Below are 22,530 nucleotides of genomic sequence, written 5' to 3'. Positions count from 1 at the left end.
AGCAGGGCTTGGCTGCAGACACTGGTGAGAAATCATAATTGTGAGTGTCAAGAAATTTGGGTTTTATTCCTCTGCTTCAATGTTGTTATAAAAATAAATCTCTTTGGAGATATTCATAAAATTTAATGGATGTCTTGAATAGAGCTTTTTTTCCCCCTCCTACCAACCTAATAAAATGTATTGCTTTTTCTCCTAAGTATTTTTATATTAGCAGGCAGTGACTGCTGCTGGAGGAAAACTGTCCCAGTGCCATAAAACGACTCCAGATGGAGACCCTCTCACCATCCACTGCCTTCAGGCCTGAGTAAAGCTGAAACGTAACGCTTGTCCTGATGATCACCAGCTTCATCCAGGATATACGGAATGTGTTTGGCTCAGGGAACGGCAGTGCTCTCCCCTCTCAGCATCTGATTTATCATATGTCTGTACAACAATAGTTCTGGAATAATTTTTAGATTTGCTTGAAGTAAAGGCAGAAAATTAAGATGAATGAAATGAGATCGATGCTCTGGGCTTGACAGAAATCGCTCCCCAAAGACCTGGTGCTAAAAGTCACACTGAATGCCTGGATGCAGTGCTCCTGGCAGATGCTTTTTCCAGCTGCTTGGGAAAGTCACCACCGCCTGCTCCCAACAGCTGATGTGGGGACGTGGCCAAAACCTTCTCCTTGCAGGAGACACAGCAGCAATGACACCACTTTATCCAGCACCAGGAAAGGCTTGGAATGTGGATCCAGTGCAGTGCTGGGGATGATAGATGCTGGCAAGGGCAATGGAAGCCCACCACTATTGTGACCAAATGCTGCCCAAAGGAATAAAAATATGGAACATGAGTGGTGCCTGCTGTGTAGGGAAGGAAAAAAAAATTAATGCTGCACTTGGAGGTACATTTCTGCTCTGGTGAGGCAGTGAATAGACAAAGGCAAAGGAGTGAGCCAACCTAGGGTTTATGGCACAAAGTAGCTTTGTGTCGTCCAAGATTTTTGCACATCTAGGTGAAAGAAGCACCACTCCTTCTTGCCCAGCAGACAATTTTTTAATCCTGTATATTTTCTTCTGAGATGACTTGAATGTTACATTTTTATTCTCTATCTCCTGCTGGATTTTATGTGCCTTTCTAAGTGACCTACATTTAAACAATGCATCCTGGCAGCCATGCCAATTGTCATGCAGGCACGTGGTATGGCTGTTGCTGTTGGACTGTTCATCTTTTGGTGATGTGTAACTCAGTGTTAAACCTCCAGAAGCCAGCAGTGTGAGGGTCACACGAGCATCCCTCTCCTGCAGTGCCTGGCAGTGGCCTGGGCTGTGCACACACACAGGGAGCTCACCGGGGAGGTTCCCAAGCATTCCTTCCCTGGAAGCCATCTGTAAGCACATGTTCTAAGCCAAGTGCTTGATTTTCTCTGTCCTTGCAGCAGCTCACCGCGGCTCAGCTGTGCACCACGTTTTCCCCTTTCGGAAAGCTCGGAGCTTTCAGGGAGGTGACTCGTGCTGCATTGTTGGATACCAGCTCTGGCAGGCTTTCATCTGCATTGCAAAGAGCCAGCAGGAAAGCAATTACAGGAGCAGATGTGACTTGTGATGTAAATGTTCTTTCTGGCTTCTTTTGCTGCCTTTTTTTTTTTTTTTTAATTTGAAGAAGTCCAGCAGGGTGATTCCAAAGCCACAATCAGCTGGTATGTGAGCTATATAGGCTCACAGTGGCAATTTCAAACCTTTCCTTGACAGAATCAGGTGTAGAGACAATTTGCAGCACTGTACAAATCGCTTTTTCGAAGGAAATGAGCAAGTAAGGTAATATTTTTGTGGTGGCTTCAGTAGGTGTATCCTGTATAACCCTGGGTGATTCCCATTCTTCCATTTGCTGCCTTACTGGTGTCTATCCTGAGCAAGGTAGAGGAGTGATATGGAATGATAAATCAGTCGGTAGTTTGCATCTCACATTTCTCTTGCAGACAAATTAACTCCGCAATTGAATTAAATAATTTAGGCCTTTGAATCACTTCATTTTCAGGGCACTGAGTAATTTCTGCTGATGCAGTGATAACAAGATGAAACTGTTGCCTTCCCAGGTGCACCTTTGCCTGGTGTTCTGTAAGGATGAGGCCAGCAAGTTGCCATGTCCTGCTCTGTGCAGCTGTCAGTGGAAAGGCTGAGCCAGCAATGCAAGCATAGCTTTGCTGGCCTGCAGTGGTACCCAGGGCAGCCAAGAGCCCAGAGCTCATTGCTCCATGAGGTGAATTGTGCAAGGGGCTATTCCACACCACGTGATACCGTGCAGAAGGCCATAAAGATGTGGGGAGTTGACTGGAGGCAGTCACTGTTGGACACTGGTGGATGATGGTCAGATGTTGTGTTGTTGGTGGGCTGCTGGACAGTGGGCAGTGTGTTGTTGCTGTGCATCAGTCAGTGAGTGGTGAGTAGAGTTGCGTTGTGGATGAAGCCTCTAGGATGGAACTGGCTCACATGGGCCAATGATGCTTCAGGCCATCAAGAAAGAGATGCAATCTATAGAGGGGCTAGGGATCAGGGAGTGTATTTGACTATGGATGCTACTGCACAGGTTATCCATGAATGTGAAATCTGTTGTACTCAAGCAAGTTCTGCAGGTAAAGCTTCTTTGGTATAGAGGCTTCCACAAGCTTGCCATGGCAAACACGTTGTGTTTACACAAGTGGAAGCAGCCACCAAATGGCTGGAAACATCCCCAGTATTGCTGCCCAAAACACTATCCTGGGCCTTGAAAAGCAAGTCTTGTGGTGACATGGCACCCCAGAAAGAATTGAGCCAGACAGTGGGACTCATCTTAAATATAACCTTATAGACACCTGGGCTAAAGAACATAACATTGAGTGGGTATATCACACCCTCTGTCACTGCATTTTTGTTTCTATTTTCCTTTTCTGTCTGAGTAAATAGATTTTATCTCAAGCCACGAGTTCTATTTTGTTTCCAGTTCTCTCCCTCATCCCACTGTGGGGAGGGATGAGCAAATGGCAGTGCGGATTTCCTACTCTTTGAGGAATGGCAGAGAGGAGGGGGCAGCTCGCTGGCTTGGGGCAAGTAGAGTTGAACTTGTGGCACCTGTCCATATGAAAGCTGGATTTCTCTCACGACCTGTTTATATGCCCTTATTTCTGGCTGCCCCCATCTGCACCCTGCCTCACCTCCCATCCCCACCCAGAGACCTCTCCTCAACCCAGCCAGGCTTCCCAGCAGCTCGCCGCAGGCCTGCTTGCACACAATGGCTCCGGTGGGTTTTATTGCATTTTGCTTTTCCTCTCTGTGTGGCTCACAGCCAGCAGAGATATTCTATACAGAGATAATGGCTTTGACTTTATCGTTCGCCTCTCATGTGTCTAAAAGGAGTTAAGAACACTGGAAGCTTCCAAGAAAAATAAATGAATTGTGCTTGTTTAAGGGGGCCTCTTTAAGGCTGTTTCATTGATTTAAAATAATAGTAGTAATAATAATAAAAAAGAGAAGCAGCAAGTTGTTCCTGCGCATCACCCATACCCTATTTATTTTTAAATGTGTGTTTAAATTTGGAGGACTGGTCATGAATAGAAAGATTATAGAGTGCCTATCGAGATGGGTCCGAAGTGAGTTCTAATCAGGCTCATTCCTGGGGGTGTTGCTCTGGATCCTGACATCCTATGTCTGTGAGCATGGGTACATGCAAAGCAAAAACAAAAGCAGAATCTCAACCAATCTTTTTTTTTTTATTCCCTTATTTCTAAGTATCCATCATTTTGTCTGGTTCCTTTTTGTGCTGTTTGTGTTGTGACACTCAAAGAGGCTGATGCTTCAGAAAATCTGACGGCCCGTTGAGGGTCCCACTGAGATCCCTTTAGGATGGACCCCACTGGATGATGTAGTTAGCAGCCAATATCACTGATTTCTTTTGGAAACGAGGCCTTCATCTCAGCCACAGAACAGCACTTTCCTTTAACCTGGCCCAACTGAGGGGCAGTGACTAAAGCCATCTCTTTCTCACCCATGTATCTCATCCACATTGCTGCTGTGGAAATGTCTGACCTTGGGAACTGCTTGTAAATGTGCGAGGTTTTGCTCTCGACAGCACTGAATATGGACACCTTCCAGTTTTCCTGAAAAATGTGATGTTCTCAGGGTAAGTGCTTGTGGTGGATAAACGAGAGGAATCCTTATTTGTGCCTGGGGTGGATCACCAACAGTGAGGCTGAACCTAAGGAATGAGCCTCTAAATTGTACCATGTCAGGAGAATCTGAGCCTTCATTTAGTCATCTAACCAAAGGCAGCATTACAGCTGATCCTAAATCTTATGAGCGTGGTCTGGGAAGAAATGAGTGCCACCTGAAAAGGCCAGAGAGGCTGTGTTTCTCCCTGTGCAGGTATCATAGAATCATAGAACCGTAGAATGTTTTGGGTTGGAAGGGACCTTAAAGCCTACCCAATCCCAACTCCCTGCCATAGGCAGGGCTGCCCACCTGCTCAGGCTGTGCAGGGCCCCATCCAATGTACGTACATACATGTGTGTGCACCCAGCACCCCTCCCCACATGTGGGGGGCTCTGCCTGCTCCCCCCTTTGCACTGCAGCCTTTCTATGGGTAGTGCAGTGCAGGCTGGAAGACTCACTTAAATCTTAAAATAGTGGAAAAGTGAATAAGGCTGTAACTGTCATCACCTATTTAGAGAAATTCCTGAAGTGTAGATACCCATTTTCCAGCCTTTGATGACTGGGGGAAAAACTATCTTGCCAGGTGGAGCGTGATGTCTCATTCTTCTCTTCAGCAAGTGCAGGGCTGAATTTAGCAGGTTTGGAATGAGACAGAAGCAAAACGTCTCTTCCTCTCCTCCCTCTTCTCCTGGGCCAGCAGCGCGTGTCTCATTAGAGAACACAGCTCTGAAGATGTGTTAATTTTGGAGAGGCTGTAATGAGGCACGGGGCTGGGCTGGCTTCCCCTTCCCAGCATGAGCTGAGCTGGGCGCTCACTGCGTGACTCAGATTTCTTTTTAAGAACCAGAGCCCAGTAGACGCTGTCTTCGCTGATACCACTGGGACCAGAAGGTCTTTTTTTTCCCACCAACCTTAAAAACATGCTGATACGCTGCAATTTTTTTTTTCCCCTCAGTATTTTGTTGTTATTATTAAAACCGCACCAAGTCCCACAGCACCAAAGGATGGGATCTCTCCTGCTCTTTTCTCCCTTCCTCACCAGCTAAGAAAAAAAACACAGGGTAATTATCCATAAATCAAAGTGTTAAAGGGTTGCTGGGGTGCCCCTTCCTGAGCAGCTGGTGGCTGGGCTGAGCTCAGGGCACTGGGTGGGGCTGCAGTATCAGCATCCCACCATCACCACCGCTGGCTGGGTGTGCTGGACCAACCCGCGCTGCCCTCAGACTGATGTGTCTGACCAAGGCCACGTGTCTGCTCGTGTGAATCCAACAGAACCTAAAGGAGCGGGTCTGAGGCCAACAGCACCGCCCCAGTCCATGGCATTGTTCACCCCAAATTCCTTCAATTGCTGTCTGCAATTTCTAGTCTCTTAGTCAGCATCTGCTGCTCTGCCTGCAGTCTGATGAGACCTGGATTTTCCCACACTCCCCCGTAAATGGAAACACATTGTTCATCTTCATTTTATTTATTTATTTGGTGCAGAAAAACAAGATACTGCTCTGACTTTGAAGTGCTGTCTCTACAATGGTTTGTTCCTCTTTGGAGCAACGGGTTTTCCTAAAAGCCTCTCTCAGCAAGATCCTTATCAAGCTCGCCTTAGCAGGAGACAATGAACATTTCACAGCGTGAAAAGGAAAAAAATAAAAAAAGGCTGTGGGGAAGACAAATGCTTCATGTGAGGAGATAGGCAGGGTACAGATGAGCTCCCCCAGCCTTGTAAACACAGATTATTTTCTGTTCTACCTCCGGTTCAGAATGTTTCCCGTGTTGAGTCAGCTCCGGAGCTTGTTGTGGGGTGGGTGCTGTTGGAGCAGCATGGAGAAGAAGGACCTGAGAACCATCTGAACCCACAGAGCTCACCCTGACGTGGCCTGAGAGGATGCCTGTGGGGCCAGTAGTGAGCACGGGGCAGTAAGTGTAGGATCTGGGGGACACACGTGGTTCTGTGGGCAGCTGTTGGTGGTGGAGCATCTTCAGGCAGGGCAGGTAGCAGATTTGTGCTAAAGAAACGTGTGGGTCAGCGTCTGTCATATTTCCAATTATTGGGCAGATGTTTGAAGCCAAGGCTCTGCAGTCAGTCAATGTTTGTGGGTTAAAATAGAAACAAACAATGGGATAATGTAAACAAAGAGTGCTCCGGCTTAGAGCCTGATGATAGCACTTGCATTGTGGAGAAGATCCTTGTCCAAAGGCTTTGAAGATCGCTGGCTGTATTTATTTTCCTAAAGATGGGTGTCTGTTCTATTTGCACAGCTTCTTATGGGCTTGAACAGACAAGGGTCCAGTAAAGGTGGGTCTGGCTCTGAGCTCCAAAGGAGCCTGGAAGGAAAATGTGTTTTGGATCCTGACCTCATCCAAAAAATGTACCTCATTTCACTACCCCTAGATAGCTCACACTTTGGAAATGCCAAGAAACCGGAAACTTTCGCTCCAAAGTCAACTCTGCTTTCATTAATAATTATTTTAGGACGGCATTCGTAGAACAAAACAGTACTATATGGAACAGTAGTAAGCCTGGGGGAGAGAATTTGCTCCACCAGCTCCACTCTCAGGCTGACGCCCAAGAAATACCTCCCCAGGTGCAGGGGGGAGCGGAGGGAGGAAGGCCACTCCCTTGGCAGAGCAGAGATCCCAACACCATCTCCAGATTCCTTTGGGTGGTGGTTGTGTGAGCATGGGCCCATGTTACAGATGGGAAGGCTGAGCTGCGGGGGACGAAGACACATGTTGTACTGACAAATGTGGGTCTTGACCTTTTTCTTTGGGACCCCTTGGCTTATTTTCCTGTCAAGATGATGCCGCCTGTGCCTGCAGTCCCCTTCCACAAGTCGTGTGGGTCATTATAAATATCATTAGATTTATCACCTCTGTATGTAACGTGCCAGTGCTGGCAGAGACTTTTGAAAACACAGCGGCAACGAGAAGCGTATGTTCTGAGAGCTGCCTTAGTGGGATTTTTTTTTCTGCCAAGGACAATAATTTTTTTTTTCCTTTTTTTTTTTTTTAATTTTTTTTTTCAAAATAAACATCACGCTGGAATGTGCTGCAGCAAATGGCTTGGGCTCTATTATATTTCATGCAGCTTTCTAAACAATTTTTAACCCTGCTGGCACGGTGTCAAACAGAAGGCAACCAACAATAGCAAAATCCCATTAAAGCTGAGAAGGTTCCTTCCTGAGGTGAACATGGCCAGAAATAGTAATCTTGGCTCTCTTTTCAATTTGGCATTGGGGACCAATAATGCATGTTCTACTAATGGAAATTATCTAATTTCATCCAAGTGCAGCTCCAGAGAGAGCTGGGCTGACGCACAAACAGTCAATATAACAACATTCTTCTTGAAGAGCTGAACAATAGGGCTTTGGTGGGACTGTGATTAACAACGTCAGACCAAGAACAAACAGAAGGTGTAAAAATAGGCATCTAAGGAGCTGACACAACGGACTATTTTTCATCTGTAAGGCCAGAGGAGAATGGCTTGTTAAATTGTGTGCTCGGAGCACTTCATCAGATGCCGTGTGGAAGAACCAAAAAAAAAATCCCATTTCCCATCTGGGTCTGAGTGTACGAAGGAACTGCACATGCCTTATTAATATAAATCATGCTAGGAGCATAATTCCCATTAGCATTGAAGAGCCATTTTTCAATGAAAGACTCTTGCACCAGGAACACCTAAGGGGAAATAACAATGTTTGCTTCATTTGAAGAAAATAGTAAAATACAGCATGGGGGCTGAGGAGGCAGAAAGCTGTTCCTTCTCTCCAACACTACAGGTTCGGGGTTTCGATGCAACTATCAGAGCCACTGCCTTCCCCACCCCTCCCAGAAGCTGTATCCAGATGCAGTGCAGAGAAGAGCTGGGCATTCAGATGTGCCAGCCCAAGGAGTGGGACCATGGGCACGTGCTGGCTCCTGGCCTCCACGTTGTCCCAGGGGGATCTGTTCCCTTTCCCTCAGTCACAGCTCTCAAGGAAAGGAAGCTCTGACCTTGAAACTTTAGACAACATTTCCACCTCTGGTTAAGCAGGTATGTTCAGTTTTAACTTTTATGAAATCTCAGGCAGCCGCTTACTAACGTTATTTTTTGAGTGTGAGAAGGGAGCTCCATGTTTGCATGAACTCCTGCGATGCATGTTGGGTCACAGGGGTGTGGGGCATGGCACAGCTCTGCTGCCTCAACTCTGCATCTGCACCCCGTGCCCCTCACACCCACTCTGTGCAGTGGGGGTGGGCCCATGAGGTCCTTCTTGTTCCTCAACCTGAAAATCATGTAATTATTAAGGTTCGAAAGACCCATAAGATCATTTAGCCCAACTGTCAGCCCATGCCTGTGACCTCTCTAGACCATGTCCATCAGTGCCACATCTCCGTGGTTCTTGAACCCCTCCAGGGATGGTGACTCCACCACCTCACTGGCAGCCTGTGCCACTGCCTCGCCGCTCTTCCTGAAAAGAAATTTCTGCTAATATCCAACCAAAAATGATGGAACCCATGGAAATGGCTAAGAATGAAGGCAAAGCTGGGGAGCTGGGAAATGTCCAGCATCCGATGCACAAAGCACAGAGAGGTGATCCAAGAGAAGGAAACCTGGGATACCTTCAGAGCACAGAAGGGAAAAGCCCTGTGGCTGAGCCCAGCCCAGCAGCCGACCCTGAGGTTTGATGGTTTTGCAGATTTTATTTTTTTTGCACTAGAGGGTGCTGCTCTGTTAGCATTTGGGAACGCTTGCAGCGCAGTATTGCTTTCGCTGCTGTGTTGTGTGGAGTTGGGCTGAGGGGATGCATGTTGGTGCTCACAGCAGCATTCAGACAGGCCTGGGGTGAAGGAGGGCTGCTGAGCTGGGAAAGAACTTCTAAGCGTGGAAAAGTTCTGTACATCTAAGATCAAGGGTAAAAACATGTGGGTTAGTAACGGTGACAAATGAGAGGGAAAACTGGACGCCTCTTCTTTTTTCCTGTTTCACAGTTCCAGGTTGAACGAGTGCCTCGGGGAGCTGAGAAATGAGACAACGCAGTGAGAAGAGGACAGTGAGTGCAGACACTGTCAGTACCAAACCTTTGGAATTCACTGCTGCAGGATGGATAGCCAACAACTTGTGGTGATGAGCTCTAGCAGAAGTAAAATCAAAGTGCCCTTTTATAACTGTTTAGATACAAAGTGAAGGGCATCCAGCCCCCTGACACCAGGATGCAGAATGATGTGTGAGAAGGACTGTGGGAAATGACATCCCCATGCATGGCCAATGCCCACTGACTGTGTTTCCATCACACAAGGCACAGAGCAAGTGGGCAGTGCCTGGGGAGAGGGCACATCTCCTTTGGGCAAATGGGTCCCATTAGGGTTCTTTGAGGGCTGCAATGGCACCATTCTGCAGAGGTGTGCTCCTAAAAAGGAAAGCACTGTTTTAAAGCCCACCAGTGCTTAAGTCCATTGAGAGCATGGAAGGAGGGCTGGAAGAAAACCAATAATTACTCTCAGATAAAATTACTTTTACAAAGTGATTTTCTTCTAGAATCTTGGATTCATGTATGGGCTGCCTGTGCTGTAGATACGCCTGCATTCTCATAGCTCTGTTTCCAGTGTTCCTGCATTTCTGACTGCTGTTGGCAAGAAGCTGTAGATTGTTTCTTACTCAGAGTTTTCTTACATCTTAGTGTCTCCTTCTTCAACCCTCGACGTCCTTTAAGCATTGCACCTTTAAGGTACTGCTACTGCAGGGGCCATGGCAAGAGGCACTACAGCACAAACCAGATGAGTATGGGGAATTTAGGTGGAGTTACTCCAGTGAAACCATTGGAAAATGTCCTGCTCTAGGAATGGCAATTGCCCCGTTAAATCATGCTGGGTGTGTGCATCCCGGCAGCTGTGCAGGAGCACAGCACAGCGGGGCAGCACTGCTGCCTCATCACCTCTCATCAGCTGCCGGGGCTAATTGCAGGGGCTCTCTGCAGACCTCTCAGCTTGTGTGGCCTGGAAAATCCCAGGGACAATCTTCAGGCAGTGCACAGGTGGGGTAAGCCATGGAGCCTGCCGAAGCAGAGAGTTTGGGGAATGGTGGCAGAAAGGTTTTTTCTTCCAGGTGGAGTTAATCCTCTGCATGCTGACACCCCTGGGGGAGGGAGCAGGCAGGCAGGGCTGGAGAAAATTTGGGAGACTGCTGTTTCAACTTTGAGCAGCTTGAACACAAACCCTACAGCACCACAGGATCACTGCTCTGAATGTCTGAAAATGGGCTTCCCAAAGGCTGGCATGCCAAAGGACTGCCTGACCCAACTGCAAGGAAACCCTGAGGAAGGGACCATCTTGACCCGGCTGTCCTGCAGCACACAGCTTCCTTTCCCATGGCTGGGGGATGCTAGTTATTACCCTGATGTTTTTAAAAATAGGATTGATGTAGCTGCAGGTTTTCATGAAAAATAAAGAGAAAGAAAGGAATGAAGAATGAAAGAGAAGATAGAAAAAAGGGAAGGAAGAAAGGAAGGAAGAAAAGAAAGAAAAAGAAATGAAAAAATAAAGGAAACAAAGAAATGAAGAAAGAAGGAAAAAAGAAAAGAAGGGAAGGGAAGGGAGGGAAAGGAAAGAAATGAAGAAAAGAAAGAAAGAAAAAGAAATGAAGAAAAGGAAGAAAAAGAAATGAACAAAAAAAAAAAGAAGAAAAGGAAAAAAAGAAAGAGAAGGAGAGAAAGAAAGAAAGAAAGAAAGAGAAAAATGAAGAAAGAAAAAAAATGAAGAAAAGAACAGAAGAAAGAAAGAAGGAAGGAAGGGAGGAAGAAAGTATGAAAGGAAAAAACAAAGAAAGAAAATAAGAAATGAATGAGGGAAGAAAGGAAGATGGAAAGAAAGTAAGGAAGAAAGAAAGAAGGAAAAAGAAAGAAAAGAAAGAAAGAAGGGAAAAAAAGGAAGAAGGAAGAAGGGAAGAAAGAAAGAAGGAGTGCGAAGGGCCGTGGCACAGCGGTGCCGTGGTGGAGCGGCGCGGAGCAGCGCGCAGCCCCGGCGCTGTGCCCTCGGCAGGTGGCGGCAGAGCGCGGCCGTGGGCTGGGGGGGCCGGGGGGGCCGGGGGTGCTCGGGCTGCGCCGCACCAGGGGGATCCGAAGGGCCGCGCGATGCGATTGAAAAATGAAGTCCTCTAGAGAAAGCGGGAGTTTTGATGTATAGCAAATGATGTATACCGTAGGTATAGACAGAACAGCAACAAAAAAGATGTATTTAAGCCTAAAAAAGAGAAAGGGCGCCGGGGTGCAACGCGGGGAGGCGGAGGGAGGCCCGGCCCCGGGCAGCTGGAGAGGGGGGGGGTGCGGGGAACTCGGCCCATGACGGGATGCTCCGAGCGGGGAGCGGAGACGAGGAGCAGCGGCGGCGGCGCGGGGTGCGCCCGGCTGCGGGCGTGCGGAGCTCGCGAGCTTCTTCTCCACCTCCTCTTCGCTCGGCATCGGAGGAAAAAAATAAAAATAAAATAAAAACAATAATAAAAGTCCTTCGAGACTTCATCCCGCTTAAAAAAAAAAAAAAAAAGCGCATCATCTCCAGTCCATTCGCCTCCTTCTCGAGTCCCTCGGAAAGGGAGATTAAAGGGGAAAGTCGCAGCTGTATATTTGTGTTTTCATTGCTAGAAGGGAATTGATTTCCTCGCATTTATTTTTGTAGTTGCAATACACAAGGGCGGATTTGCGTCACCCAAGCAACTTGCTGGTCGAGATAAAGTTGCACAAATATTGAAAAGGGAAGTGCTCGCGCTCATTATGAAGTTTTTCTCCGGAAGAAATAAGGATTTCTGCTGTATCCTAAAATACTGAAGCCGCTTCTATTTTAGGACAAATCTCGCAGGCACATCCGCTCATTTAGTCCGAGTTGGAACCTCTCGAAAAAACAGGAGATGACCCGGGCTGCAGCCGAGCCCCGCGCTTCCTGCAGCCTTCGGGCACCGCTGCGCACCGGCTGCGCGGCCGCGCAAAGCTGCGCGCCCCGGGGGTAGCGGGCAGTGCTCCGGACTCCGGGAATAAAGGGGGAAAACAACCGAACAAAAGCAGCGATCCACCTTTGCTGCCGATACATACGCGGTCCTCGTTGTCGGTGCAGCGATGACCGAATTTCCCCCCGCGAGAGGACGGGGCGGGGGTGGCGGCGTTCGTTGCCACCGTGCGCAGCGGTGGGGGGCACGACCCGGCCGGGGCGCCGGACCGAAGGGTGGGCGAAGACTCGTTTGGGCCGGAGCGAGAGCTGCAGAGCAGCAACGGGGCCGGCAGCGCGGGGGGATGCGGGGAAGGGGGATACGGGAGAAGCTCAGAGTCGAGCCAGTCTCGCTTTCCCCTCGCTTTCGGACACGGCTCAGCAGTGCTTATTATCGTTTCTATTTCAACGGCGCTGATAAAACCCAACGCAAACCAAAGCCGTTCCCGTCTGGGAGCGCGCTCGGCCTCGAGCACAAAGCTCGGCCACCCCGTACCTGCGGAAGGGGACCGTTCCGCCGTCAGGCCCTGGGAAGGCGCCGAATTTTGAATGCTATTTTCAAAACTAATCATAATTTTTCGAAACCAATCCAAAGCAAATCCGCAACCGTACAACTCCAGACCTGCTCACAGCGTCTCCGTTTGTGGAAACGACAATTAAAAATGTTCTTTATATGTATCCCGTTTGTATTTTCATCGGTATTTGTGTTTAAATTTGTATATCTATTTCTATTTTTAATTGTATTGTTATTGTTTTCATTTCTATTTTTATTCCCGTTTCTATTTCTGTTTTTATTTCTATTGTCTTCCCAGCACCATCTCGGGAGAGACGTGGGCACTGTATATCAGCACAACACACGCGCTGATGGGTTTGTCTCCCAAACATTCCAGCGACCGAAGCCTGGGGCAATATTCTAAAAGAACAAAATAGGCGTCATTTGGATGCCAAATTTTCCAAAATTACGAATCGGGCTTGAGGTGGAAACGATGCCCGAGCAGCGGGCGGAGTGCCCCCTGAAGTCCTACCCACGGAGATGCCACCAAGGCGCGCAGCTCCGGCCTCCCGCAGACGCACGCTGCGCACATGGCTGTGGGCAACGTGTCACGGAACGGCCCGGCCTCGTGTGTCATTCTGAGGCTGCGGCTGTCACCGGCCACGACTGTCCCGCCTGGGTTACTGCGGGTGAGGGCGCGGGACACACCTTGCGGGCCCCAGCACGGGCCCAGCACAGCTCAGCACGGCCCAGCGCGGCCCATCCCGGCTCGGCAACGCGGGGCGTGTCGGCGGGCGGTGCGTTCCGGCCCCGCGGAGAGCGGATTGGGCGCGGGCGGGCGGGGGGCGGCGGGAGCGAGGGCTGCGGCGGGTCCGGGAACCGCTGCCAGAGAAAGTTTGGGGAGGGAGGGGTGCATTTTTTCCCCGGCGCGAGAAAGGGGGTTTGTTTTGTTTTCTTTGCGCCGCTGCTCTCCCGCGCTGGCCGCTCGCTCTCTGCCTCTCGCCGCGAGTTTTGGGGACTTCTTCCTTTTTTCTTTTCTTTTTTTTTTTTTTTTTTTTTTTTTTCCCTCCCTTTAAGTTTTTTTTCCCCTATTTTACTTTATTTTTCCCTGCCCCTCCGGCAAGCGCTGCCCCGTAGCCGCCCCCGCCATCCTTCCCCATGCCCGCGGGCCGGCGGGCAGCCCCGCGCCGCGCTCCCGGCAGCTGAGCCGCTCCCCGGGCACGCAGCCCGGCCGCCGCCGGCAGGATGTACACGGCCGGCCTGGCCCCCTTCTACGCCTCCAACTTCAGCCTCTGGTCAGCGGCGTATTGCTCGGCGGCGGGGCCGGCGGCCGGAGGCTGCTTCCCGCTGGAGGCGGCCAAGAAGCCGTCCTTCTGCATCGCCGACATCCTGCACGCCGGCGGAGAAGCGGCGGCCGGACCCGCCGACGCAGCGCCCGGGCTGCCAGCGGCCGCCGCAGCCGCGCTCGGTTCCATCCTTCCCGGCGGCCCCTTCCACGCCGCCGCCTCCCCGCTGCGGCCGACGCCCGTCGTGGCCCCCGACGCCCCCTCCGGAGCCGCCGCCGCCGCGTTCCCTCCTCGCCTCTCGCCGCTCTCCGCCGCCTTCCACCCCCCGCACCACCACCGCGCCCCGCAGCACCGCAACCCCGCGGCGGCGGCGGCGGCGGCCGCACCGGGCGGAGGAGGGGGAACCCCGGCGCGGGGACCCGGGGGCCACACGGGCGGCTCGGCGCCGGCGCCCGCCAGCAAGGACCTGAAATTCGGCATCGACCGCATTTTGTCGGCGGAGTTTGACCCCAAAGTGAAGGAAGGCAACACGCTGAGAGGTAGAGAAATCGCCGCGTCCGCTTTGCGTGCTCGGCGCTGGGTTGTTTTCCCCGTCCCCGCGGCTTTACACCGAGAAAAGCGGGGAACGAGGGCTCTCCCGCATCCCGCGCGGCGGCACCCCCTTGGAAATAGCGATAGCCTCCATGTAGCGAAGCCGAGGCGGGCAGAGCCGCGGCCTCCCCCCGCAGCCCGAAGGAGGGAGCGCACGGCGGGGCCGCGGGGCTCCGTTCGCTCCGTCGGGGCCCGACCGCGCCGTAACCGCGCTCTCCTTGTTCTGTGCTCGCAGATCTCACCTCGCTATTAAGTACCAGCCGCCAGGCCGGGGTTCACCTCCCCGCCTTGCAGCCGTCCGCCGGCCAGTTCTTCGCGTCTCTAGAGCCCATTAACGAGGCCTCTGCCCTTCTGGGGCCCCTAAACACGGCCCCAAGGAGCTCAGTTCAGCACCAGTTTCAGGACACTTTTCCAGGTACATCTCGCTCCCCCCGTGGCACCGGGCCCGCAGGGACTCGCGTTTATAAACGCTGGAGATGGTTACTATTTTTTTTTATATAATGATATAACGATGATATGATTTTTTTCTTCGCGAGGCTCGGGTTTGGGACGCCCCATGGGGGGAGGACGAGCGCTTCAGGGCCTGATCCAGCTTCGCCCCGTCCCGTAGCGAGAGCCCGGAGAAATGGGGTGGGAGGGAGTGGGAAACGCTCGGGCAGCCCCCCGACGGCAGCGGAAGACCCCCGACGGCAGCCAGGGCCGCTCTGCGCCGGGCTACGGGCTGTGGGCTGAGGGCTGTGGGCTGCGGGCTCCGTCCCTGCTTGAACCCTAACGGGGCCGCCCCGTGTCCGTCCGTCTGTCCCCACAGGGCCGTACGCGGTGCTGACCAAGGACACGCTGCCTCAGACCTACAAGAGAAAGCGCTCGTGGTCCAGGGCCGTTTTTTCCAACCTGCAGAGGAAAGGGTTGGAGAAGCGCTTCGAAATACAGAAGTACGTCACCAAGCCGGACCGCAAGCAGCTGGCCGCGATGTTGGGGCTCACGGACGCCCAGGTATGGGGTGAGGGCTCCCTGCTGCGCTTGAGGGGGGGGATATCGAGGGCGGGGAGGGAACCGGAGACCGTTTTCCCTTCGCTTCTCCTTTGCGGCCCCGCACGTTTTTCCGAGCCGAGCACCGGGGAGGCACTTAGCTCCGAGGAAGAGTAGTACCTTTAATGCCCCTTCCCCGTTTTTTCTTTTTTATTTCCCCTCTAAATCTCTTCCTCCCCGCGTTGTGAAATCCCTGAGCGAAGGGAAGCGAAAGCTCTGCCTCAAACGGAGCCATTAAGTGCCGCTCAGCGATGATTCCGCTGTTGAGGGCCCGCGGAGTTGTATAACTCTGTGGTTTGTTGAGCAAGGGCCTGAGTTTCCAGGAAGAAGGAGGAGAAGGAGAGGAAAAGAACAAAAACAAAAACACCAATAACAAAAACCCACAACAAAACACAAAGCAAACAAACAAACGAAACAAAAGGAAAACTCTGAAAAAAAAAAATAGTAATCCAAACCCGGGAGTGGTTATTAAAACACGCAAATAGTAATGAAAAAGAAAGCCATAAATAATAAGAAAATCACCCTCGTGGTGTAAAGGTGGAGGCAGAGGAGGATGAGGATGGCATGGGGATAGGGATGGGGATGGGGATGGGGATGGGGATGGGGATGGGGATGGGGATGAGGATGGGGATGGGGATGAGGAAGATGAGGGCGGCCCGCCATGCCTCCCCGCGCTGCCCCACTCCCGCGGCGCTGCGCGGTTTCTGCGCGGGTATTGCGCGGTCCCGTGAGCCCGTCTGAGAGCGGCGCGGCCGCAGGTGAAGGTGTGGTTCCAGAACCGCCGGATGAAGTGGCGGCACTCCAAAGAGGCCCAGGCCCAGAAGGACAAGGAGCCGCCGCCCGAGCCCGAACCCGCGGCCCCCAGGGCCGTCCCGCCGCCCGCCGCCGCGGGGGAGCCCGAACGCAGCCCCAGCCGCTCCGACGGCGACGGCGACAGCGACAGCAGCGATCCCGACTCGCTCGACATGGCCCCCAGCGACACGGAAAGGACTGAGGGCGCCGAGCAGAGCCAGCCCCAGGCCGGGGGCTGCAGGCCCTCCTCCAGCCCCGGCCTCCCCTCCCCGCCGCCCGCCGCAGCCAGCCCCGAGGGGCTATAGACGGGGCGGCCCCGACGCCGCCGGAGCTCCGCGCCGACTGAACGCCTCCTCCCCGCCGCGGGCCGGCAGCGCGGCTCGGGCGGGACCCCGCGCGCGGTACGGCACGGCTCGGCCCGGAGGGGAGCGGCCGCGGGGCGGGAGCTGCGGCTCCAGGCTGAGGGAGCGCTGCCCCGGACGGAGAGAGTGCGGCCCGGCCGCGGGACAGAGAGCGGGACTTCTCGTTGTCGTTGTTTGGTTTTGTTTTTTTTTTGTTTTTTTTTCCCCCTGAGGTTTGTTTTTTTATTATTATTATTTTTTAATTTTATTCTCCCGCCCCTTCCCTCTCTGGAAAAATCCGAGTGAGGGACTGCGCTCCGAAATAACTCCCCCACTCCTGAACAATTTACAATGTGAAGTATTTTTGCCGACATCCTCCTGGGTTGCGACGTGTTGCTTCGAATAATCCGACCGAGAAATACTGCACTGACAAAATATAGAAATCTATCTATCTATCTATCTCCTGTAAATAAAATGTTTGCTATGGTTTGTAACCACGTCCATCTGTTGGCTAGGCTGAGGCCGCGGGGCTGCCCATCGCCTGCTCCTCACCTCCAACTCCCCTCTTCGCCTTTTTAATTTTTTTTCCCCTTCCCCCGCGAGCGGAGGTGATGACAACAACCGGATTTCATTACGCAAAATTGCGCTTGGACGAGAAAATCGCCAATTCCGTTTGCAGCTTCGACGGCGCGCGCCTACGGACATGGATATCTTGGGGAGGTTTTGGGTTTTGGTGCAGGATCGTCCCTACAGACGAACCGCATCCGGGGGTGGGAGGGAGCTGTCTCGGAAGGGGGTTGAGGTGGTAGCGCCCTGTGACGTCACGCTGTCACTGCGTGGCCCGGGGAGCGCGGTATGACGTCACGGGCGAAGAGTGCACAGAGGAGGCAGTGCTACTTTCGAGTGTCCGTCGGCAAAAATCATTGTGGGGAAAACTGAGCCAGGGCAAAGAGCGAGCCGGGAGGGCTGCGGTGGGCCAGGAGGGGATGAGAGAGGCAGAAAACAAGGTGCAAACGAGCGAGCAGAGTCACGGCGCACAAAGCGATTTTCAACGGTGCCGCTGCGCCCGTGGATGCGCGCAGCGCCTGCGGTGCCGTTTCCATTGGATCTCTGTGCGTCAGGGAAGGGGTTGCGAGTAGGGCGTCCCCGATGGCTTTGCTGGGGGGGAGAGGTTCGTCGGGGACAGCTGCTCTTCGCCTCCGCCTCAGGAAAAGGGCCCCGTGTGATGCCCACAGCCAAACAGAAGGGCCAAAAATCTCCCTGCATCGCTCCGGTTTTGGGGCCCGCTCAGCTCGGGCGGCCTCCGGGAGAATAACGGTGTTCCTCTCCAGAGGAGAAAGGAAGACATTAAAACATTACAGGCAGCATGCCCCGGCTGTGCGCGCCGTCGGGCAGGTGGACAAAGCCACGTACGTGGCTCTGGGGAAAGCGGCGTGGCTGTGCCCGTCCCAAGTGGGGAGGGAGCCCAGTTGTTGAGATAATGGTGCGGGGACCGTCGGGAGTGCGGCAGCCCGTGAGCCGTCCGTAACGCGGTGCTGCAACCATCCGGAGAAAGGTCCCAGCAAGCCCGGGGGGTCCCTTTTTGTTTGCTTTATTTCTCGCAGCTTTGCCAACACGAGCGGATTCGGGCTGTCGTGGTCGCCTCTGAAGGCGGAGCGCCGAGCATCGCCCCGCGGATCCTGTTCTCCAACTGCCCCAACACTCGGGCTCGAGGCCGGTTTCTCCCCAACACCCCTCCGCGACGCACGCCAAATTCGGACCATACAATGGTTAGGGCCGCGGTCGGCCGGGAGGGCTCAGTGAGGTCGGGATATTCTATGATTCTATGACCGATTCTGTGATTTCGGGCCGTGGGGCAGCGCAGGGATGGCTGAGCAGAGCGTAGCTGCCTCCGTGGAGGGGAACCGAAGAACGACGGGACCGGGGGCGGCTCCGGGCCACCGGACCCCGAGGCGCAGCTCCCGATGCGCGGCCGCGTTCGACATTCCGAGTCCTTCCGGCTGCGGCTCGAGATCAGCATCGCAATGAGCCCTCGTTCCCCCCCCCCCCTATTACGATGCGCAACGAGATCCTGTTCTTCTCTCCCAGTTTCTTCCTTGAAACCTCTCTCAGCTCCGAAAAGACTTCCAGGAAGCCTCGGAAATGGGAATGGTCACGTTAACGGGAGAAAAAAAAAAAAAAAAGAGAGAGAGAGACAGAAAGAGAGGCAATATTTAAAATTTAATGGAAGGGCGAGAGGGGTCCCCGCCCGCGGCCCCGGGCCCAGCGGCGGCGAACCCCGCGTTCTCCTCCCGCCGTGCTCTTTAGGAAAATATTTGCGTATTATTTTAACGTTGGTCTTCGGCTGATGTCTTAAAAAATAATTGTTTTCAGGCCCCGCTCCTCTCGGCATCGCCGCTTCGCGCTCACACGCGGCGCTTTGCTGCAGCCCGCGCCTCGGGACTGCCTGGCGTCGGCGAGACAAACTGCGAGCCCCAAATGTCAGCTCCTGCCGCAGCCCCGCTGCAAAACCGCCCCCTCCTCACTGCTGCGAGGCGCTCATCGGGAATAATGGCTGTTTACACAAAACCTTTATTCACTTTCTTAAATAAACAGCAGCGAACTCAAATAAAGCGAACCCTCGGCTATAACTCAGGCGCGGCGCTGGCTGTGCGCATTCCCGGCTGCGGACCCGGAGAGCCTCCGAGGGGAGAAATCTGAGGGCTCCTGTCACAGCCCACCTCCACCGGCTCGACATCCGCGCGGACCTCGGCCTGAGCTTTCCTTTTCCTCTTCCCTTCTCTTATTTTATCTTCCCTTTTTCCCAAACGAAGCGGAGATACTCTCCCCCCTCCACCTTCACCCCAGTCTCTTTGCAGAGGTGGGAGCCCCGAGCTCCGCTCCGCACAGAGACGGCGGTGGGGGTCCCCCTGAGCCCCCCGTGCGCTGCCCTCCGCTCCGCTGCCCCCCGCTCCCTCAGCCCAGGCCCTAATGAGCTCCATTAAGAGCGTTATTGATGTGGAGGTTCGCTGTGAGGTCCCGGCTGGAGGGGAGCGCAGCTCTGCTCGGCAGATACGGCCGCTCTGATCCGCGCCACCTGGCTGAAACCAGAGAGCCGCCACTTCATTAATGGGTTTAGCCTTTGCTAATTGGTGTCTTTAGGAGCCTTGCCAAAATCTGCTCCGCGATCTTTGGAGGCAGTTTTTGTTTTTCCTTCTGCCGGTGACATTCGTTGGCGGCGATTAGAGCCGGTACCGCTCCCGCAGCTGAGCTACGAGCCCCGACGGGGCGGGCTGTGCTCCGGCCCCGGCGCTCTCCCGGCAGCCGGACCCCAAAAGCGGACCGAACCGGCAACCGGGCTGGCGAACCCCTTCTGCCCGCCGGCGGAGCAGGTGGCGGGGTCGGATGTGGGCCGACAGAGGGGTGCCGGATCCCGACGAAGGCCAGCCCGAGCCGTGCCCGGAGCCGTGCCCGGAGACGCGCCGCTCCGCAACCGCCGCAGCCTGGAGCCGCCGGCGCCGCGGCCCGGAGCCCCCGTTCGCTGCCCGCCCTCGGGGTCACCTTCGTACCCGGCCCTGCGGCCCTGCCCGGGTTTTCCGGGATTCAAAGGGCCGCAGTTAATGAAATCCGCTCGCCGCAAATCACAGAGCGCTGCCGTACGCTATAATCAAATTTCTGCTTGCCTTAAAAAACCCGGGCCACCCTCCTCCACCCCCAGCCTCCGGGCAAACCCCAAATCAAGGGTTTCAGCCATCGCCGCTCCCGCTCCCAGGGCCGTCGCTCCCGGCCCGCGCTGCCCGTAGCGGCTCTCGGCGGCAGGAGCTGCGGGGCTGCCCGAGATGGGACGGGCACCGCGGGGGGAGGTTACCCGGGGTGGGGGATGGGGGTGATAGGGGTGCTGGGTTGGAAGTGATGGAGATGGGGGCCTGATACAGGGGATGGTGGAAGGGGTGATGGGGCTGATGGGATGAGAGTGGTGGGATGGAGATGAAAGTGATGGGATGGGGATGGGGGTGATGGAATGAGGACCGTGCAGGGATGGTATGGGAGTGAGTCTGGAGATGGTGGGATGGGGATGATGGTTTGGGGGGTGGGATGGGAGTGGTGGAGAATGTGATGGTGGTGATGGGATGAGGATAAGTGGGATGGGGGTCATGAGGTGGACGTGATGGGATGGGATGGTAGAGGGAATGATGGGATAGGGGCGATGGGGCTGACGGGATGAGAGTGGTGGGATGGGGGTGGAAGTTATGGGATGGGAAGAGGTGAGGGGATGGGGATGATGGAATTGAGGTGATGGTTTGGGGATGAAGGGATGGAGATGGTGGAGAGTGTAACAGGGGAGATGGGTTGAGAGTGGTGGGATGGGGGTGGTGGGATGGAGGCCATAAGGTGAAGATGATGGGATGGAAAGGTGGAGGAGGTGATGGGATGGGGGTGATGAGATGGGAATGGGAAGCAGGGGTGGCTCGTCTCCCCCCACCCTGGCCGCAGCAGATGCATTTATTTGCGTGCACACCCTTCGCCATAAATCCCTCCATCTATAATCATTATCCACACGGAAACTTTTGCCCCCTGCAGCCCCCAGGACTTTCCCCCTTCCGCCACCCCCCTCAACTCCCCTCCAGTTAGCGGTGATGATTTTAAAAGCATGCGATGATCTAAGCCCTAATCCTAATATTATGCATCATCCGGACAGGATAACCGCGCCGCCTTGTCAGCTGCCGCCTCGTTACAGGGCCCATTTGCCGCATCGCGGAGTCATCGCGGCGCTGACGGATGGGCCGGGACCCCCGCGCCCCCCGCCCGGCACTGGGAGGAATGCGGCGGGCGGAGCCCCGCGCCCGGCCCGCTCCCCGCCGGCGGCGATTTACGGTCTGTGTACGTTTGCTGGCTCCAGATATCGGCAGCGTAATGGATGGCTCTATTTTATGAATCCGAGCCTCGGATTCGAGGCGATCGGGAGTCCCTTCCTTGTATGGTACACTCCTGTCTCAGCCCTAAGCCGCCCCGCAGGCAATAAACCTCCCCGCGAAATGCGCCGGGAGATAACGGTCGACTTTATTGATTGCGAGAAAACGCTGGATACCAAATAAAGGGCTTTTATGAGAATCCCTGCGAAGAGCCTTTTCTCCGCGGCCATTAGCGCGGTATTGACGCTTTACTGCGCGTAAACTGTGAACTCGTTCGGCCCTCAAACCTCGGATCGGGCGGGGAACGGAGCTCGGAGCTGCTGCCTGCGGGGAGCGGCCGTGTCCGGAGCCCCCGCACCTCCCCGGGGCACGGAGACAGAGAGGGGGCACCGCAAGACCCCCCCGGGATGCTCGGGGATCGACAAAGCCCCGCCTGCAGGAGGGATGCGCAGGGCAGCGGCTGCCAAAGGCACCGAGTCTGGAGCTGGCCGGCTTTGAAACAGCCGAGACTTATTACGATTATTATTAAATTGTTTATTTTCTAATTTCTTTTAACTTTGTTTTTAAATGATCTTTTTTAAAATTTCGCTTTTATTCCATTTTCTCCAATTTGCATTCTATTTTGATTCCGTTTTCGTACATTTCGGGCTCAACACGTTGAGCACGCTCCCCTCTCACACTGCTCCACGCCTTCAATCCCGTTCGATCCGTCTCCAGGCGGCCAGCTCGGAGGTCCCGAGCACGTTATTTCCCTCCCGCCGCCTTCCCACCAGCCTTCGAGAGAGGATTTTTAGTTATTTGTTGTTTCGTTCTGTTTGCCCCGCTTTGCAGGGGTAACTGTAAAACCACTCAGTGGCTGCGAGTTGTATCGCGTTTTCCTGGAAAGCCATAAAACCGTCTCATTCCCCGATGCTCCTTGATTAACTTATGAGCATAAAGGAAATGCTTGAATAGTGTTCCCTCTGCGGTTTTCTTTCGGCGAGGGGAAGCTGAGGA

At 53.8% G+C, this 22,530-nt stretch overlaps 1 protein-coding gene and 1 long non-coding RNA gene across 3 annotated transcripts; both read left to right on the top strand.

The window, feature by feature from the left end:
* The first annotated feature begins 7,794 nt into the window (after positions 1 to 7,794).
* Positions 7,795 to 9,619, top strand: LOC149918875 (uncharacterized). Its single transcript, XR_016464625.1, has 3 exons — positions 7,795 to 8,190; positions 8,554 to 8,819; positions 9,129 to 9,619. It is a non-coding gene; the product is annotated as an uncharacterized LOC149918875 (long non-coding RNA).
* A 2,104-nt stretch (positions 9,620 to 11,723) lies between these two features.
* Positions 11,724 to 18,721, top strand: HLX (H2.0 like homeobox). Of its 2 annotated transcripts, XM_090135020.1 has the most exons (4): positions 12,848 to 14,428; positions 14,716 to 14,895; positions 15,289 to 15,473; positions 16,268 to 18,718. In XM_090135020.1, the coding sequence occupies exons 1-4, from the start codon at positions 13,849 to 13,851 to the stop codon at positions 16,604 to 16,606; spliced, it is 1,284 nt and encodes a 427-aa protein (XP_089991146.1). In that variant the 5' UTR covers positions 12,848 to 13,848; the 3' UTR covers positions 16,607 to 18,718. The 2 variants fall into 2 exon arrangements, with proteins under 2 accessions (XP_089991147.1, XP_089991146.1); XM_090135021.1 differs by lacking the exon at positions 14,716 to 14,895 and having other exon boundaries at positions 11,724 to 14,428; positions 16,268 to 18,721.
* The last annotated feature ends 3,809 nt before the right edge of the window (positions 18,722 to 22,530 follow it).

The sequence above is a fragment of the Phasianus colchicus genome, chromosome 2, assembly GCF_987193195.1.
Source record: "Phasianus colchicus chromosome 2, bPhaCol1.hap1.1, whole genome shotgun sequence".
NCBI classification, from domain to species: domain Eukaryota; kingdom Metazoa; phylum Chordata; class Aves; order Galliformes; family Phasianidae; genus Phasianus; species Phasianus colchicus.
Note: the sequence above shows the minus strand (reverse complement) of the source record. Positions and strands in the feature narration are given on the sequence as shown.